The sequence below is a fragment of the Aedes albopictus genome, chromosome 3 (genome assembly GCF_035046485.1).
Source record: "Aedes albopictus strain Foshan chromosome 3, AalbF5, whole genome shotgun sequence".
Lineage (NCBI taxonomy): Eukaryota > Metazoa > Arthropoda > Insecta > Diptera > Culicidae > Aedes > Aedes albopictus.
In genome coordinates, this window is record NC_085138.1 from 409,654,934 (window position 1) to 409,675,859 (window position 20,926).

Consider the following 20,926-nt stretch of genomic DNA (forward strand, 5'->3'; position numbering starts at 1 on the left):
GCTTGTAGTACTAAAACATAAAGTTTATGTGGGCCAAAGCTCAAAATTCCTGCAACATTTTTCAGAAATTGTCGAAAAAATAAGCATAGTTATGTTTAAATATTCATCCAGTGCCTAAAATGTTATTATATTTTCTTAATCGGGAAGTCACAATATCCACTACTGACGACCACCGTTCATAGTAACCTCTGACAGAAATTCACTTTCTAGGAATCCACGATGAAGAGGCGAAGGGTTGACTCGGGGGAAACCTCTTACCGTTTCGCCGTGGTTGCTGAGATGGTTGGTGGTGGCGGAGGGACGCTGATAATGATGATGCGTGCGTGTTTTGTGTTTCATTTTCGGTGGAACAAGTTTTTGGGATTTCGCCGCTGCTGCTGACCACCAAGAAGAGGAGAACAGCTTCTTCTCCCTAATTTGGTGCGAAAGTAGTAAATTGCCCAACCCAAAACCGGAGAGGGAAACGTACGAGCGTCTTAATGCAAACTGACAGAAACTGGGTAAGCGCAAAATTAATAGTCGAACGTGGTAAATTCCCTTTCAAGGTGAGCAGCCATTTATGCGATTATGAAATACCGAGGCTTTTTGTTTATCGGATTGAGAGTCGAAATTCGCTGTTCTCTTGGAAACCATCTAAATAGGTAACCGAAACCTTCGATACGACCATCCGTTCATCCTTTCGATGGCCAAATCGCAACTTGAAACCACTCATTAGGTGGGGCAATTTTGGCTTCACACTCGCCCCTTGTTTTCATTGGGGTCCCACATCATGATCATCGATCTGACTGCACAGCATCGATCACGAATAATGATGAGAGGAACTCAAACCTATGATCAGTATGATCAGACCGGGGAGCAGTGAACGGTTTAATAACAGCTTTAATTCGGAGGGAGAATTTTCATGGAAAGTAAACGCAAAATAGGCACAACTGCCAAGGGGCCTCATCATAATGAGTGTCGTCTTGTTGGCAGAAGCAGCGAAAGTTACGAAACCGATGACACACTTTCGCTTTATAATACTGAGCGGCAGCATCGTTGAAAGAGCATCGACCTTTAGGCGACAGTAATGCAACTTGTCCAGAGTTGAAGAAATGACAAAGCTTGGAAACATCCTTGATCCAAGTTTAAAATGGACAACGACGGTGAGACGCTTCTTATGACTTTTTCTCCCTACTTAAAAAACCATTTCCCGTGACAGTTGTGGAGAAGCAGAGGTGATCTACTAATACTAATATTCTTGTCCTATGCACGGCGCCGTTAAAGTTGGCAATTCTCAAAGGTGCACATTGAGAACAGTTTGTTGATTCCCTGTGCAATTTCAATTGTTTTGGTCAATCACGCAACTGCGAATTGTCATGATTTTTTGTTTTTTTTTTATAGAAAAAAAATATTAAACGCTTCACAATTTCTTACAACCATTATTATTATTAGCTTGATTAGGGAGATTTTCAGCCCGAGGCTGGTTCATCTCCAATACAACCATTAAGGGTCTGTGTCAATTGGGAAATTAAAATTAATTTTTACTTAAATTTGACAGTTCCCCTAAGGAAATAATTACCGAACTGTCAAATTTAAGTGAAAATGAATTTTATCTTCCCAATTGACACAGACCCTAAATAATTACAACATTTGATTGCTCTGACATTCATGCACACAATAGAAACACGTGTGTGATGAACAAATTGAGATTTAAATTATGGAAATCCACGTGTTCCGGTGGGAATCGAACCCACGACTTCCAATTCGCTAGACGGGCGCTTTTTTCCTCCAAGCTACGGAGTCACTTGACCATCTCCGTCCCCTGATGGATGTACATGAACATCTACAAATAATTGAAATGTAAGTAGGTTGAAAAATAAAATTACTTATTGGAGGATTTTCTGGAAATGTCGAGCAGTATAAGAGACATATTTATTGATAAACCTGTTGGATACCAGAATTTGTTAAGACTCCAAGCAAGTTTTCTATAAAAGAAGACATCTTTTAATGGTTATGCTCCAGTAGCATACATGTTTTATGACATTACCCTTTGGATTCATTTGTGGGAGTGATTCTGAATATCAATTTTTGTCACTTTGAAACGTACTCTCCATTCTACTATCGAAGTAGTTTGTTATGTGTGTTTGTTCCTAAAAAAATATTCTTTTGAACTTCTCCAAAATATTGGTTTTGGAATTGGTCAATGATAAAAAAAACTTTTTCAATATTTGTTTCTAAGTTTTTTGTTTTATTTTGGCATTGCTTCATGCATATACAAAAAGATAAAAAAAAATCCAGGATAGATAATATTTCTTTTTGCCATTCTCATACACTGAAATGTACTGAAAGGCTATATGTTCACTCAAAAAACGAATTTTTGACAGAAGGCTGTCTGAAACTGTCTGAAAGCACTTTTAGCATGTAAGTTCTTATATGTTTAAAGTAAGTCATAGTGACTTCTACGCAACCAGAGCCTGTGGTGCCGTGGGTGACTCTTTTGTGGCATGTGTGTTGCTTGGAAGAATCACTGGAGGACTTATTGTCTCGCTTATTGTAAGATTTGCTAATGGAATCCCTGAGTAAACTTCTGAAGAAACTGCTGGAGGGATTCCTGAAAGAATCCCTGGATAATTTCCTGGTACCTGTATGCATCTTTTTTAAATTACCTTCCATTACAAGTCGCTGAAGGAATGCCTCCAGAAATTCTTGAAGCAATTAAAAAAAAATCATCAGGTAATCCTGGAAACATTTTTGGGTACATCCTTGAAACAAATGATTAACGGATTTTTTAAATTTTCTGAAGGTACTCCTTAATGTATATTTTAAGAGAAACTGAGCGGAATTTTTGAAGAAATCACTTCAGGTATTCCTGGAGCAATCCCTGGAGGAATTTCTGAAAGGATAAATTCTTGGATGAGACCCAGCAGGAATTCCAGGAGCATTTCCTGGAGGAATTCTCAGATAAATTCTTGGAGCAATCCCTAGAAGAATTCCTGGAGAAATCTCTAGAGGAGTTCTGGGAGAAATTTCTTTAAAAAAAACAGGAAGGAATTCTTAGAAAAACTTCAGAAGAAATCTCTTGAGGAATCCTAGAGGCAATCTCAGAGGAATTTCTGAAGAAATCGTTGGAAGGATTCTTAGATAAATTCCTGAGGGAATTCCTAGAGGAAACTCTGATGTAATTTCTGGAAAAAAATCTAGAGAGAATTCTGAAGGAATGCCTGGAGGAACTTCTGAACAAATTTCTGGTGTAATCCCTCTAGGAATTCCTGGAGCAATTCTTGGATAAGATCCAGCAGGAATTCCTGGAGAATTTTCTGGAGAAATTCTTGAATAAATTCTTGGAGCAATCCCTGGAAGAATTCCTGGAGAAATCTCCAAAGGAATTCTAGGAAAAATTTCTGAAGATATTTCTGAAATAATCCTTGAATAGTTCCAGGAAGATTTCCTGGAGAAATCTTTGGTAAAATTCCTGGAGAAATTTTGGCGGAATATCTAGAGGAATTCATGGAGGAATGCTTGGAGGAATCCCTGAGGAAAACCCTAGAGGAGTTCCTGGATAAATTCTTGGAGAAATTGCTAACATAATTTCTGAAAGATGTACAGGAGCAATTCCAGAAAAAATCCTGGTGGAATTCTTGAAGAAATTCCTGGGGTAACTCCTGGAGGAGTTCCTAGAGAAATTACTGGAAAAAATCCTGGAGAAATGCCTGCAGGAATTCCTAGAGGTATTTTTGTTGGAATTGCTGGAAACATTCCTGGATGAATCTCTAGGGAAATTCTTGAAAGAATTACTGGATGAATGTCTGAAGGAGACTGTAGAAGAATTCTGGGAAATTTTTATTTATATTTCTGTCATTTCTATATTTATGAAGAGATCCTCGAATGAATTCCTGAAGGAATCTCTGGGGGAATCCGTGGAATTGTGGAGAAATCCTTGTAGCAATTCCTGGAGGAAACTTTCGAAGAATTCCTGGAAGAATGCCTAGAATAATCCCTAAAAAAAACATGAAGATATTCCTGGAGAGTTTCCTGGAACAGTTTCTGCAGAAAGCCCTAAAGGATTTCGTGGGAGAATCCTTGGAAGAATTCCCTGCCTGCAGGTATTCCTGTGAGAACCACTGGAAGAGTCCCTTAAGGAGTTTATGAAGGAATCTCTAGAGGAATTTTTGAAACAATTACAGAATGAATTTCTGGAGGATTCTCTAGAGCACTTCTGGGAGAAATTTCTGAAGAAATCCCTTGAGAATTCCTGGAGAAATTTCTAGAGGAATTTCTGGAGGAATTCCTGGAAAAATTCTCGAATTCCTGGAAAAAAAATCGTGAAGAAATCCCTGGAAAAATTCCTGAAGAAGTACCTGAAGGAATTCTTAGAGAAATTTCTGGTGAAATTCTTGGATAAATCCCAGCAAAATTTCATAAGGTAGAAAAACCTGGACGAATTTCTGAAGGAATCCGTGAGGAAATTCCTGAATGAATTGCTGACCGAATTCATGAAGGAATTTCCAAATTAATTCCTGGTGGAAATCTTGGAGATGTTCCTGAAAAAAATCCTGAGGTAATTTCTTGAGGAATTTCTCGAGGAGACCCTGGAGAAATTCCTGGATGAAATCCTGGAGGAGTCCCTAAAGCAATTCCTGAAGGAGTATATGCAGGAATAGCAAAAAGAATCTCTGGAAGAATTCCTGGAGAAATCTCTGCAAGAATCCATGGAGGAATCCTCGCAAGAACTTCTGGGTTAATTTCTGGAAGAATGCATAAGAATGCCTGGTGGAACTCTTGAAGGAATCCCTGAAGTAATTCTTGGAGAAATGCCTTGATGAAATCCTGAATGAGTTCCTGGGGAATTCCTGGAGCAATTTCTGGCAGAATATCTGGAGGAATTCCTGGGGGAAATTTTGATGGAATCACTGCAGGAATTCTCAGAGGAATTCCGGAAAGAATTTTTAGATTCTGTGAATACCGGGCAACTCACTGGAACAATCCGTTCCCAGCCATCTTAGCAAACTGCAGTAGAATCACTTGGCATAATACGGAACGGTGATGGCGACTTGCTCCGCCAACAGTCCACTCGTCAATGAGGCAGCATCACACTGATGACAACCCCGTCATGGTGCTGGCTGTCACTGATGCTTGCTAGGGGAAATACACGCATGGGAAATGCTACTCAGCTTTGTTCATACCCCACATTCTCCCTCTTCTCCGAAAAAAAAAAGTTTTCTTACTAGCAGGCTTGTTATTTTTACGCTCAAACCCTCAATTTCGTTCTTTTCATCCTTATGGCACCAATGCAACAAGATACACTTCAAGATACAAGAATTAAAACGAATGGCCACATTTACTTTTTTGTTTAGTAAACGCACTTTTGTTAATATCGAACCTATATCATTTGATTGATAACTTGCAATGCTAACCGATCATCTATGGGGTTTTGCCGAGCTCCAATAAAAATAACTACAAAACACGCAGTTGGGTGATGCGTCTTCTCTCCTTCAAGCGCACGTCTCGTTATGTAGCCGGCCCTGTTTTTCTCTCACTCAAATCAATCGTTATTCACGATTGCGAAAATTCGACGCATTCAACGAAAACGAACATATTTTGTAAGAATTATTTGTCAAAAAAGAAAAAAAACAAGAGATTAACGAATTTGAGATTTATCAGACTAAAGATTCCGTATATCATACAACTCCACTTTCAATGCTTCAATGTGATGGTACAGATGGACCATATATAACACACAAATGTCCTTCATTATACAAAAATAGATTCTACAAAACGAGTTCGAAAGAGGTTCTACAACATATTTTCAGTAGATATGTTTTCATTGCGTACTTCGAATTTTAAACTGTTTTACGATATGCAATTTTTATGGGCGGTTTTCATTACACGTCCCTGCATTTTCCTCACGCACAGCTTTCGTCAGTTATCACGCAACGCCATTTACTTAGACGGGTTTCTTTACACATCGCTGCATTTTCCTGATGCAAACAATTTTCGGCAGTTTTTCAATAACGCCATTTCCTTGGACGGATTTCATTTCACGTCCCTGTATTTTCCTTATGCAGAAAAATTTTCGGCGGATATCCAACAACGTTTTTACCTTGGACGGTTTTCACTACACGTCCCTGCATTTTCTTTATGCAGAAAAATTTTCGGCGGTTATCCAAAAATGCCTTTACCTTGGACGGTTTTCATTACACGTCCCTGCATTTTCCTTATGCAGAAAAATTGTCGGCGGTTATCCAACAACGCCTTTACCTTGGACGGTTTTCATTACACGTCCCTGCATTTTCTTTATGCAGAATAATTTTCGGCGGTTATCTAAAAATGCCGTTTCCTTGGACGGTTTTCATTACACGTCCCTGCATTTTCCTTATGCAGAAAAATTTTCGGCGGTTCGACACGCCATTAATTTGCCCAACCAAAAACCCGAGCAAAAACCAACCCAACCAACCAATGCCGCGAGTATTTTACGGCAACATTCACAATAGTCAAACACCTCTACCATCATGCACATCAACCTGTTTGCATTTACCGTTCAACCGAGCGACAACACGAGCATGTACGATCCGAAGAATCAACGAAAGCGCGACCATCCATGCCGAGCAAGAACATGAAGAAACATGCATGCAATCATCGACCGACCACCTATCCACAGCGTGCTACCAGTCTACAACAAAAAACAACCACGTCACCGCGCCTTCGTTCATGTGTTTGTGCTAGAACCAAGGCTAAAACAGAACGCGGTTGGAAAAACAAAAACTTTCCGCGCTCTAGCTTTCGTCAGGAACCGCAGAATTGCAACACCCACTTCACTGTGTTTGCAGCACCACCACACACTTCACACACCAAAACGATTTGTTTTCTCTCACTGTTTTTATGCCAAGTGATTCTACCTATTTTATGATTAACTTGTTATTGATCATGATGCACTCCTGGCAGGATCGCCAATGTGAATACCGGGCAACTCACTGGAACAATCCGTTCCCAGCCATCTTAGCAAACTGCAGTAGAATCACTTGGCATAATACGGAACGGTGATGGCGACTTGCTCCGCCAACAGTCCCCTCGTCAATGAGGCAGCATCACACTGATGACAACCCCGTCATGGTGCTGGCTGTCACTGATGCTTGCTAGGGGAAATAAACGCATGGGAAATGCTACTCAGCTTTGTTCATACCCCACAGATTCCTGATGAAATTTCTGGATGAATCTTCCAAGAAATACGTAGGGGAATACCAGGAGTAATTCCCGAAAAAATCGCAGATGGATTTTTTTGAGAAATTCTAAAGGAATCTTCTGAAGAGTTCGTGGAGGAATCCCTGTAGCAGTTCCTGAAGAAATCCCTAGAGGAAGTCCTGAAGAAACTCCTGAAGAAATCCTGGAAGCAATTTCAAGAGGAATTCCTAAGGGAATAGCTAAACAGTTCGTGGAGGAGGTACTAAATAAATTCCTGGAGGAGTTTCTTAGAGAATACAAGGTGGAATTCCTGAAGGAATCCTAAGAAGAGTTCCAGGGAGAATCTTTGGAGGAATTTTGTTCCAGAAAGAATCATAGAAGGAATTCTCGAGTGTCCTGGTGAAATTCTTGGAGGAATCCCTGCAGGTATACTAGGTAAACTAGAGTAATTCTCGGAGGAATCTCAGGAGAAACTCTTGGAGAAATTTCTAGAAGAATTCCTGGAGGAATCCCTGGAGGAATTCCTAGAGGAATCTCTAGAGGGATTTCTGTAGGAGTCCCTGGAGGAATTTTTGGAGGAATCCCTGCAGCAAGTTCCAGAGGAATCCCTGGGATAATTCGTGGAGGAATCCCTGTAGAAATTCGTGGAGGAATCCCTTTAGGAATTCCTGGAGGAATACCAGGAATAATTCCCGAAGAAATCGTACATGGAATTCTTGGAGAAATCCTGAAGGAATCCTAAGAAGAGTTCGTGGGGAACTCCTTGAGGAATATCTGTTGCAGTTCTTGAAGGAATCCCTGCAGAACTTTCCTGAAGAAACCCGAGGAGGAATCCTGGAAGTAATTCCAAGAGGAACTCCTGTAGGAATGCTAAAAAGAATTCCAGAAGGAATCCATGGAGGAATTTCCCTGGAGTTGTTCCTGAAAAAATCACAGAAGCAATTTTCGGGTTTATCCTTGGGTTTATCTGTGGAAGAACTCTTGGAGGAATCCCAGGAAGGATTCCTGAAGAAACCACAGATGAAATTCTTGGGAGGGTCAAGTCACATATACCAATCAATTCAGTTCGACGAATTGTATAAAGGTGTGTATGTATGTATGTCTGTGCGCAAAAAAAGGTCACTCACTTTTAAGGCACTTCTCATTGGCCGATTTTTCGGAATATAACTCGAATCGAACCGGAATTTTACCGCATTTTTTGCTATTGAAAATGGTTTGGATCGGTCAAGGCGTTCCGGAGTTATGGCCATTTCAGTGATCCTTACCAGCACCGGTAGATCTGGCCGTATATAAAATTGAACCAAGCCCAATCATGCGACACATCAAACTACGGCAATTTTTGTTACCTTTAGCATGGTTGACGAATTTTGTGCAGAAATCAACCCTGTAGACCTGAAATTCCACGATGTCGGCCCAAAATTGAAAAATTTGAATTTCAAAAATTTAAGAAGAATACCAGATATTCTTTAAAATACTTTCAATCGTTGAATTTCCTTTGAAATTTTGTTTCAGAATTTTCATTGAAATGTGTGTACCAATAGTTTTCATACTGGCGTATAGTATGAGATTGATTAAAATTTTGATTTCTATGTGAGAAATCCCTGGCTAGATTTGAAGGGGCAGGTAAAAAATATCAAAATACCGGGTCAATGAAAATTGCTTTAACAAATCCGATGAGATTTTAGTATTTTCCAAATTGAAAGTTTACTTATTTTCTTGTCCCAAAGTTTGGCAGGACAAAATGTAAAATAAATATTTGCAACTGCCTAATTGTTTTCAGAAATAACACAAAAAAGTAAAAAAAGCTGTGGGATTAGACCAGAAAATCTCTTGAGAAATTTTCACGAATTTTATTTAGAATCTATCAGAAATATTAAAAATAAGTTTTGTGTACTTACCTTTTCAAAAATTCGATATTTTCTCGATAATAAAGACTGGACTCGAAAAAGTGATACACACAAAATAATGTATAACTTTTGATTGCATGCACAAAAATAGCTGGATTTTCAACCAGGAATAATATATGGCGACGTCTACAAATTACGTCACGCTCTAGGGGGAGGCGGGGACTATGGGCCGAGCGTTACAGCCCATACAAAAAAAAAAGGTTTTTCATACAAAAAAGCTTTACGGAGGGGGAAACGGGACTACAAAAATGTCGGCTTTAGTATTACGTTATAAATTGATGCTACATATTATATCATCAAAATCGGTTTAGTATTGGCGCAGATATTGTCGATACGATAAAATGTGATTTCGGAAACATTGAGCATCTATTTTTAAAATTGTTTAGGCTCTTACTTTGTTGTTAGCTCATCAAAACGTTTGAAAATTCGTCTGTAAGTTCTCCAACTAAAGCATAAAAAGTGGGGAAGATTTCATCGAAATCGGTTCAGTACATTTTCTTCACAATTCAAACAAAAAAGGGATTTTTCAATTTTTTGACAATTTTTAACATTTTAAAATCGCTCATTGATGTTGGCTATTTTGGCTGTAGAACTGGAAACAGGGCAATTTTTCATTACCTTAGGGGATTGGGCCGAAGGGTTCCAGATTTTCATGAAACTTTTCTCACAGGCAGGGCTCATGAATATATGAACAAAAAAATTAAGAAAAATTCAGGGTCGCCTATTTTCCCGGGAAACTCAGGTGGAAAATCTTTGTTTTCCCCTGACACTACTTCATAACTCAAGAACGAAGCATCATAGAAACAAAGTTTTTTTTTAAGAAAATGAGAGAATTTTTTTCAGAAATCCAAAAAAAAAATGAACCGGAAAAGTTTTCCACGAAATTTTCCACAGTTGAGAAAATTCGTAAAGAAAAGCCGGAAAAAACAATGCCCGAACTCGTAAAAAAAAATCAAAAATATATTTTTGAGAAGGTTATTCCATAAGCTTTAATCGCTGAAATTTTTGGAATGCCTTTTTTTCGTTTTTGAGTTATGGCCAATTTTGTTGAAAAATGTCCAAATGTGTCATATAAGCCTTTTCTTTGAAAAATCATAACTCAAGAACAAAGCATCGTAGAAACAAAGCTTTTTTTAGAAAATGAAAGAAAATTTTCTCAGGAATGAAAAAAAATATGAAAAGGAAAAAGATTTCCTCAAAATGTTCCACCGTTGAGGAAATTCATAAAGAAAAGCCGGAAAAATTATACCCGAACTCGCGGAAAATTTTCAAAAAAAAAGTTTTGAGAAGGTAGTTTTATAAGCTTTGATGGCTGAAATTTTTGAAATGCACTTGTTTTTCGTTCTTGAGTTATGGCCAATTATGTGATAAATGAACATATAATATATGTGTACATGGTAATTTCCACAGAATTGACCATAACTCAAGAATGAAAAAAGTCCATTCCAAAAATTTCAGCGATCAAAGCTTAAGAAATTACCTTCTCAAAAATATTTTTTTGAAAATTTTCCGTGAGTTCAGGAATAGGAAAAACTATTCTCAACTGTGAAAAATTTTGTGGAAAACTTTTTCAAGTTCAGATTTTTTTTTGAATTTCTGAGAAAATTTGCATTCATTACCTAAAAAAACTTTGTTTCTATGATGCTTCGTTCTTGAGTTATGATTTTTCAAAGTAAGTAGTGTCAGGGGAAAACAAACTATTTCCACCTGAGTTTTCCGGGAAATTACGCAACACTGAATTATTCTCATTTTTTTGTTCATATATTCATAAGCCCAGCCTGTGGAAAAAAATTCATGAAAATCTGAGACCCTTCGGCCCAATTTGTACGATAATAAAAAATGCCCAACACTGTCCAAATTATTATAAAACTTTGGCAGTGTAAAACTGTTGTGTTATACTATTTTAGGTGAAAATTTCAGCCATTTTGGTTGAATACTTTCATACGGACTTGTGACGAATTTGGGGGGCACGGTCTCTCAAAATCAATGAAATTTAAAAAAATATCGTCGCAGTTTCTGTTTTTCGGCATATTCACGTAAAAACTAGTACATTTACCTGAAAAAAGTTAAATATTGTCGAATTTCAATTTCTTCTCGAAGGAAGAACTCACAGTTAGTGAGTTTTTCGGAAGTGGGATTCGATCCCAGGTGCTCGACGTGATAGTCACGTCCATCAACCATCACACCAGGTCCGTTTCATCCAGATTTATTATTGTCTTGTCCTTATTCAGTTATCTCAGCTTTTATGGCACCTTTTCTCGGTTTTATGTTCATCAATTTGTCCTTTTCAGTAAAGCAACCCAATTAAAATTCATAAATATCCCAAACACCGAATCCAAATAACTCGTTCGTCCTCATCCAATGCAAATTACCCCGAAAACACCCGTGACACACCAATTAATTTCCCCTTTTTTATAATTCTTCTCCACTTCCAGAAGACGACAACAGACCCAGATCAGTGGCCGCACCGGAACCCCGGGTGCCCCAAAAATGGAACACTAGCTGCGGCCAGTGATAGAGCCTCTCCAGGCGTAGAACATGAACACCCCCGCACCGCCGTCGCTGTGACAACAACTGACCACAGAAAGCAGCATACGACGCGTCAGGGTGCGTGGGTGGTGAGCCCGTTCCGTGTTTTTTTTATTCCCAAACGAAAAAAAAAGAAGTCCAGGGAATTTTCGAATCGCTAATTAGCATATGCGCCTCCGACGCGGCCCAAAAGTGAAGTGATTTAAAGTGTTTTATTTTTTGCTCTTGTTTTCAACTTGGGTTCTTGAATATTGAAGTGTGTGAGTTGAGTTGAGTTCCGGCGGGCGAAAATTCACTGACACGCCGTGCGATGGATACGATGGTGTTCGACGACGAGCCGCCGCCCGAACCACGGGACGGTTGGCTGCTGGTGAGGATTTTCGTTCCGGAGCTGAACGTGTACAAGTGCTTGCAGTTTCCCTCCGACAAGGTCGTGTGGGACGTCAAGCAGCAGTGTCTGGCGTCGTTGCCTAAGGTAAGTCTGGAGGGGGGAAATTGCATGTGGAAACATCATTGAAATCTCAATTTCATTTAGGTAACATTTATGTGACTACTCATCCCAGAGAGGTTACATATGAGTTTCATTAAAATTTGTGTTGTTAACTTCTTTTCATATAAACATTTTTAAATAATTTTCATTCTTACATCAATATGTCATTTTATGTTCTTTAAGAGGTTGAAAAAAAAAAACACTTATTCAACTATTTTACCTTATTTGCATTGAAAGTTATCTTGTGTAAACTTTTTGCGGCACAAATCACTCCAAGGTCCCCATTGCGTAATGGACATTCCTTCGGCAATCGCAATCTATCAGGTATTTATAGCAATCAAATCAAAAAGGTTCTTATGGTCGTCGTACCTACAAAGCGCACTTGATAAGAGCGAGACCTACACTCGTCGCCGTCGCCCGTAAAGTGATTGAACAGCTAGCTAATCATCATCGTTATCGTCGTTGGGTGACCGCGCGGTTTGATACTCAAGTTGACGACTGCGATTGATTGACGATGACGGGCACACATTGCATTGCTGTGGTTTTGGGTTTGACATCGGAAAATTGTGCGGGTGGAGCTTGGCGTAAATGTTCCATGCTTCCACGTTTTTTGCGGCTGTGACGTTGCTGGTTTGCTCGTAGCTGATATCGGCACGGTTTGGGACTTTAGATTACGCCAAGGGTTATTGAATGATTGGCAGATGAATGACGGGGAGGGATTTCAAGTTCATGAAGGCAGGTAATTATGTGATTTCTGGTGCGTGAGTTGTTTATTTTTTACGCTAGGTACACCATGAAGGTGTAGTGCACGTTGAGTGAGCCTGGCTGGGTCATATTGACCCTAACATCCTACTTGGGTTCGTCCAGGGTTTTGTTCCAGAATTTTTTCCAGGGATTCCTACAAAGGTTCTCCGAGATATCCCGGATTCTTTCGGGGTTATTCCAGAAAATACGATAAGCATACCCACGGAAATTTCGACAATCCTGAAATTCCCCTTGGAATTCCTTCACGGATTCTCTCAAAAACCTTTCAAGAATTTATTCGGATTATTTTTTAAAAGGTTGCCCTAAAAATTGCTACAGGGATCCCTTTGAAAACTTCACTTCACTCTTCCTAGAAGATTCTTTAAGAAATTCTTCTTGAGATTTTTCTTGAAATCTTCGATGGATTTTCTCAGAAATTCTTCCATGAATTTCTGTGGAGCATCCTACAAGAATTTCGTCATGAATTCCTCAAGAGAGGCTTTTGGGGAATTTTCCACAGGTTTGTTTTTTAGAATTTATTCAGGAGATTCTTACAGAAAATCTTCCACGGATTCTTCAAGAATTTCTTAGAGGAATTCATAAGAAAAATCTCCTGGGTACTCCATCACATACTTCTTTGGAATTTCTTCAGAAATTTCTCTAGATATTCTTTTGGGCACCCTTCTATTGGTTTTTTAAAAAGTTTCTCCTAGAATTTAGTCAGAAACTCTTCCAGAATTTTCTTTGTATTTTTTTCTGAAATTCCTAGAAAATTATTTTAGAAATTCTTGTTGGGATTTTTCTTGAATTGATCGCCGTAGTCTTTTATAACCTTCGATGAATTTCTTCAGGAATTCTTCTATCGATTTCTATAGAGAATACTAAAAGAATTTCGTCATGTATTCCTCTAGAGAGGCTGTTAGGTATTTTCCCAGCATTTGTTCAGTATTTGGTCTAAAGATGCTTGCACAGAATCTTCCATGGATTCCCCAAGAACTTACAAGAAATCTTGAAGAAAATCTTCCACGAATTCATTCTTTAACTAACTCCTGTAGAGTTCCTTCAGAAATTTCTCCTAGAATTTCGTCAGAAACTCCTCCAGTGTTTCATCTGGAAATTTCCTAACAGATAATTCGGAAATTTTCTTAAGGATTCATCCATAAAATCTATTATTCTTCTTCTTTTTTTATGGCTTTACGTCCGCACTGGGACTTGGCCTGCCTCGCTTCAACTTAGTGTTCTTTGAGCACTTCCACAGTTGTTAATTGAAAGACTTTCTTTGCCTGCCATTGCATGAATTTGTATATTGTGATGCAAGTTCAATGATACACTTTGCCCAGGGAGTCGAGAAAATTCTCCCGACCGGAACAGAAATCGAACCCGCCGACTCCGGATTGGCAATCCATAGCCTTAACCACTAGGCTAATTAGAGACTCGCAAAAATCTATTATTAATTTCTTTAATAAATCCTTCATGTATTTCTTCAGCTTTAGGATTTTTTTTTGGAAAATTGTTCGCATTGATTTTTCAAGAAGTTACTCCAGAAGTTCCTCCATCAAATAACCCAGAAATTTCTTTGTTCTGGTTTTAAAATAGAAGACTTTTACAGAAATTTTAAAAACAATTTAAAAAAAAACTCAAGGTACACCGGGGCAAGTTGAAACAGGTGGGGCAAGATGAAACAGCGGGTCAACATGACGTTTTCTAATGTTGATAAACAGTTTGATCTCCATAACGCATAGTTTTTGATTCAAACAATCTTTTAACGATGGATAAATTATCAAATTGTATTGAAATCTGTTTCAAAACTTCGTGTTTAATCTTGCCCCACCCGTTTCAACTTGCCCCGGTGTACCTTACATGAACAGTTTTCTGAATTCTTCTATGATATCTTTAGATTTCTTTAAGAAATGCTTCCAAAAGTACGTCCAGGGATTCCTACAAAAGTTTTTCAAGATATTTTTTAGGAATTTCTCCAGTGATTTGTTTTAAATCCTGCAAGGATTCATTCATAAGCTCTTTCGTTTTTTTTTTCAAAATATCTTCCAAAAAACCCCTCCAGAAATTATCCTAGAAAACCCTTCTCGGATTCTTTCGAAAGTCTTCCAAGAACTCATTCTGCATGTTTTCTTTTTCAAGGGGTACATTCAATAATTTCACTAGAGCTTTCCACAAAAAAAATACAAAGAATTTTTCAGTTAATCTTGTATAGATTGCTTAAGAAAACCCTGTATGATTCTTTTACAATTTCTTTTTGAGTTTTTTTTTCTTGAATTAATAACACGATTGCCTGGATGCAGATAGAAAATCCGACGTGGAATTCGCCATGAATCTTCCATGGATTTCCTCAAAACCTATTACAGAACACCTTCGTCTTATTCCTTCAAATAATCCTATGGAGTTCCTTTAGACATTTTTTCGAGAGATTCTTTTAGGATACCTTCCATGAGGGCTCTACCTCCACAATCCTTCAAATCCTCCAAAGTGTCCTTTAGAAGTTGCTCTTGACATAACTTCTTTAAACTTCTCCAAGGATTCCTCGAAAATTCATTGATTTTCATTGTAAATCCGACATGGTTTTCTTCCGCAGATGCCTTCAGAAATATCTCAATACGATAACTATTTATTATGGAAAATGCTTTCAATCCAGAGACAACTTGAGAAAATTCTTTTTGACTATATGAAGTTTTCTTTAATTGTTTAACTTATTAATTCATACAAAGTTTCATTTACAAATTTTTCCTTGTATTCCTAAAGCAAATTTTTGAGAAATTCACAAAATTTTCTGGGAATTCCTTAAGAAAATCTTCCACGGAATACCTCAAAAACTTTTCCAGAAGTTCTTCAAGAAATCTAGCATGCTCGGAAATTACTTCACAAACTTCCTCAGAAATTTATTCATAGTTTTCTTCAGAATACCTCTAGTGATTATTTTAGATTTTTTTTTCTAAAAATTTCCTTAGAAACCTGTCATAAACTTCCTCAAATTTTTTCCACAGATTTAAAAAAAAACATCTGGGGATAAATTTTGAAAATCTTCCACACACCGGTTCCTTCAGAGATTCCTCCAGTGATTTTTTGAGAAAATTTGGAATTCATAGTTCGGTCTCCAAAATTTCCTTCAGAAATTCTGACAGGAATTCGTACAGAAACTATTAAAACAAAAATTTTTAAAGTTTCTTCCATGAATTCTTGCCTTAGGTTTTTTAGAACTGAGTCCAGTAGAAATTGTGAGATGATTTGTTCATAAATTACTCATTTTTTTAGAAATCCTGATTTCTTTTCAACGTTGCTTCATCCTCTAAAAGTTCCTCTTGGGATTGTCTTGGGAAAAACTTCCAAGGTCCTTTTTAGAATCACCCCTGGAGTGATTTTTGAAAGGACTCCAAATCAAAAAATCCCCAGATATGACTTTATCCTAGAATGTGTATAGAAAGTCTTCCATTGATTCCTTCAGAAATTTCTCCATGGATTTCAACAAAAAATGTCCCAAAATTCAGTCACTTAATTCTCCACGGATTTCTTCAATATCTATCTATGATTTCTTCCGAGATTTTTCCACGAATTGTTTCGGTAATTAATCGAATCTTTTGGGAGCTGTTCAGGAATTCGTATCTTCCTTTGCTTTGTTTTATTCCTTCAGTGAACGTAAATCGTAGACGATAGAGGCCTATCTGTCCGAAGATAAGGAAAGTAGTGGAAAAAAAGAAATATGCTCGTCCTTTCTTGCTTTTCTTTAAAAGTTAAACTTTTGTTTTTTTCTTTTGCAAAGTATTTTCAAATTTAACCCAGTGTTTCAAGTGGTTTTGAAAATTTGGATTCTTGTCTGAATTTTTCTAGAATTTCTTTTAATAAATCATATTTTTGTCCAGGAAATCTTTCAGAAGTTTTTGTTAGTAATCCCCCAAAAGTAATCTCTGGTATTCCTTATTATACATATCTCTGCAGAGATACCTTCAGGAATTCCTTTTTTTAAGGTTCATTCAGACATTTCTCGAAGAATTCTTTCAGAAATTGTTACGGAGTCCTTCAAGAATATTACACGCAAAAAAATCCGTTCCGGTATCCGTGAATAAAAAATCGCGTAAACCTGAACTTAGCACTCATTCGAAATTGTGATTTGGTTCCCGTTTCTGTGATTCAGTGTTTACAGTTTCCATGCAAATGTTCTCAAATACAGGAACGAGATGCATGGTGAGCTATCCATATAGTAACGCTTCCAAAAACAAGAAATGAAATCACGATATCTAGAACTCAATGAACCATAATCTGGATATTGTTCTCGATATTGTGAAATCAAATCATGCGCGCTGTCATTATTAGTAACGATTGTGAAAAGAACAACAAAAGTGCCAGGAATGTGAATAAAGCAAAAATTGTATATGATTTTCTCTTATTTTGTGCAAAATATACTACTTTGAGGGTTTTACGATGCATTAGCAGTCGACAAAGTGAATTCTGTTATGTGTGCCGCTTACGGACTACCAAAAGAAGCATTCCGGTAAGATGCCAGCTGCCGCCGCCGCCGCCGCCGCTGGGAAATATGCAATCGTTAGTAAATTATGTGAAAGGTGTGAAATTTGAGCGAAGAATGGAAAATTGGATATCATGCCACATTTAAATACATTCGATGCATCAAGAGCTTTTAAAAATAAACGATCAAAATTACATAGAAAGTTTGCATCTTGCCAATCCATAATCCATATCCCCTGGATGAAATGAACCGAGTCAACAAAAGGTAATCTGACAACTGAAATAAAAGCGCTCCTACTGATATGATATGATGTGATTTTATGTAAAAAAAAACTGTGGAATCCAAGAAGCAATGTGCTAATAGTTCTAGAAACTTGACTTTACATAGATATCTATTTAAACGTAATCCGAATTCCCAACCCCGTGATTTTATAGGTAGGTACCTAAACGAAAACAGCGATTTCGCTTCCGTGAACAGAAATCATGGCCACTGGAACTCAACAATAAACCATGAACTGCGTTTTCATTCCTGTGATTTTTGTTCCAGTTCCCATGAACTGAAGTCCATTTGCCGTGAACTAAGTTCTTGTTTACGTGATTAGCATCATCATTGTTGGAACTTAGTTCACATTTCTGTGATCAATGTTCTTTATGGGCTCCATTATCCAGGCTTTACCTCGGGCGTTACGTACATGTTGCGGAACACAGTTCACGATTCTGTGATATTTTATCATGGTGTATTTTTGTAAGAGGAAATTTCGATTGTTCTAGGATACGTGACTGGATGTTGACGATATCAGGAACGGATTTTGTTGCGTGTACCTGAAGTTCTTTGAGAAATTACTCCAAGATTAATTCTTTGGCATTTCTACAGAAACGTTTGAAGAAATTCGTATAAGAAACATGCTGAAAACCCTCGGTTCTTCCAGGTAATAATTCAGATATCCCTGAAAAAACTCTATTCCTTCCGATTTTTTTTTTTCATTAATCACTTCAATATTTTTTATCTAAAATTTCTGCAGGTTTTCCTTCAGAAATTCTTTCAGAAATTACTTCAGAAATTGGGATTGTTGTCTATTAGAAGATTTTTTTAAGAATTTCGCCGAAAGTATCTCCAGGAGTTTTTGCATAATGCCTTCGGAAAATGCTTCATAAATATATTCGAAGAAATTCCAGAATTCTTTCTCTACCTTTGTCTGCAATTTCTGTAGGAATTCCTGCTGAATGTTTGTTTTTTTGGGAATCCTTCATATATGTCACATCAATTTTCTTCGGATTTTTTTTATGGGTGTGCTTTAGAAATCTTTTCAGGACTTTTTTCCAACACTTCTCCATAAATTCCTTCAGAAATTCTACCATGAACTTTTCGGCGAAACTTCCAGAGTTCCCACAGAAGTTTCTCATTTAATTCTTCCAGTAATTCGTTCAATGGTATCTTGAGGATTTCTTCCAAAATTCCAAAAGAGATTGGTTCGGACTTTGCCTCAGAGAATTGCGTTCAAGAACCCCTCCAAAACGATTCTATAATTTCTTCTTGGAATCTGCAAAGGTTACTCAAGGAATTCTTTCAGGGATTCCTTCATAAAAATCTGCACAGATTCCTTCAGATATTCCTTTAAGTATTCTTCCAGTATTTTTTGTATAATTTTCACAAGAAAGTCCAAAAAATCCCTGTAGGAATCTCTGAAGGATCCCCAGGAATATTTCTTACTGAAACACAGAAGCAATTTAAAAATGAATCCTTGCAGGAATTTTTGTGGGTATACCTTGGGAAGTCCTTGGTTATATGATTAAAAATTAAAGGAGGAATTGAAAACAATCCTGGGGCAGTCATCTTAACAAAAATCGGATGCTTTTCTAAAAGTACTCGTGGAGTAGACGTATTTCTTAAGTACTCGCTTTTGGAATATCGGGAGAAACACCTGGAGAAACTTTTTTAAAGATTTCTAGAGATTCCTGGAATAACCGTAGAAATTTCTAGAAAATATGCTTGAATAAGTTTCTAAACAAATGTTTTGAATAATACGTAAAGGAAATCCTTGAGAAAGTTCTGGGAAAATACATGGAGGAATACGCGAAGGAACTGCTGTAGGTATCTCTGTATGAATTTCTGCAGGTATATATGTTGAAATTCCTACAAAAATTACTGAAAATAATTATGCAAAAACTCTGCAGGAATTCCTGCAGGATTATTTCGACGACTCCCTAAATTTCTGCATACAGTTCATCTAGGATTTCCATTTGCATCACTGGGGGAATTTTTTGAATAAAAGAATCACTAAAAGATTTCCTAAAAAAATATTTGAAAGATCTTTTGAGGTAATCTCTAACGAACGGAATCTATGGAAAACTTCTTGAAGGAAGAAATTTCTGATTTTTCAAGAGAATATCTGTAGTATACCATGTAGGTTTTTTTGAGTATCCCTGAAAGAATTTCTGATACAATTCATTGAAGATTTCATGAATAAATTCCTTGAGTATTTTTTTTTTCAAATCCATGGAATGATTTTTTTAAGTCATTCCATGGATTTCTTAAAAAACAGGAATCCTTGAAAAAATCTCTATTTAAATCCTCTACATAGTCAATTTTTCCATCAGGATTTTTATTTAAAATTTACCCTCAGTTTTATTTTCGAAAATCCTCTACCTTTCTTCATCAAGGATCGTTTTTTTAGAAATCGTTTCTCCAATTTTATCGTGACATGTCCTCTAGACTTTCCAAAGGATGCTTCCAAGACTTTCTAGAAACTCCTGCTAGAATTCATTTAAAATTGGCTGCAAGGATTCTTCCAGAAATTTTTATTATTTTAAAATAATTTGAAATGGAAACTGTAATGTGCCTCCACGGAGCACTTCCCTCTTCCACGCTTAGTTTTTATTGCCTCTTTGTTTCGGGTTTGTTCGCTCGCTCGCGACGAGGCAGAAGCAAAACACCGCTCTAGAGCATGCTGCAAAACTCTTCTGATTTTGAGAAGAATTATGAACCCTAGTCATGGGTACATCCAGAAATCCCACACCATTATATATCTATTTAGGAATTCATGTTGGAATTCCTCCAGAAATTTCATCAGGGATTCAGCTAGGAATTTCTGTAAAATTTTCTCCCCAGAGTTCCACCAGATATTCCTTCAGGTAGCACACAGGGGATTTATCCAGGAATTTTCCTAGGGGTTTGAACAGGGGTTCCCAAGAGATTTTCTCATGCACTCATTTACGAATTTCACAAGGAATTCTTCCAAGGGGTTTATCCATGAATCAATTCAGAAATTTTGCCAGATATCTCCATGGATTTCCCTAGGGATTCCATCAGTAATTCCCACAGACATTTTCTCAGATATCCTATAGGGATTTCTCCAAGGGTTTATCGAGGCATTTCTTTTAGAAATTCTCAAAGTTCTTCGTGGGAGGATTTCACCAAAAATTCCTCCTGAAACTCCACTTGGAGTTGCGCTGCAAATTATCCCATGGATTTCCTTGCGGATTTCTCCACAGGTTTCTCTAGGAATTCCACCAAAAATGTATCCTGGAATTCCTCTAGGGTTTCCTAGAAAACTTCCTCTATAGATCTCTCTAGGAAATCCTCTGAAAATATTCCCAGAGATAACGCCTGAAATTTCTCAAGGGA

The 20,926-nt window shown here is 37.5% G+C and overlaps 1 protein-coding gene across 4 annotated transcripts in view; it reads left to right on the forward strand.

The window, feature by feature from the left end:
• The window catches only part of LOC109402136 (SH3 and multiple ankyrin repeat domains protein 1), a 594,309-nt gene that overhangs the window by 396,065 nt on the left and 177,318 nt on the right, over window positions 1-20,926 (forward strand). For all 4 annotated transcript variants that reach the window (XM_062856236.1, XM_062856238.1, XM_062856239.1 and 1 more), the window contains exon 2: window positions 11,501-12,069. In XM_062856236.1, the coding sequence (XP_062712220.1) occupies window positions 11,905-12,069 (165 nt within the window). In that variant the 5' untranslated portion in view covers window positions 11,501-11,904. The remainder of the gene's footprint in view (window positions 1-11,500; window positions 12,070-20,926) is intronic.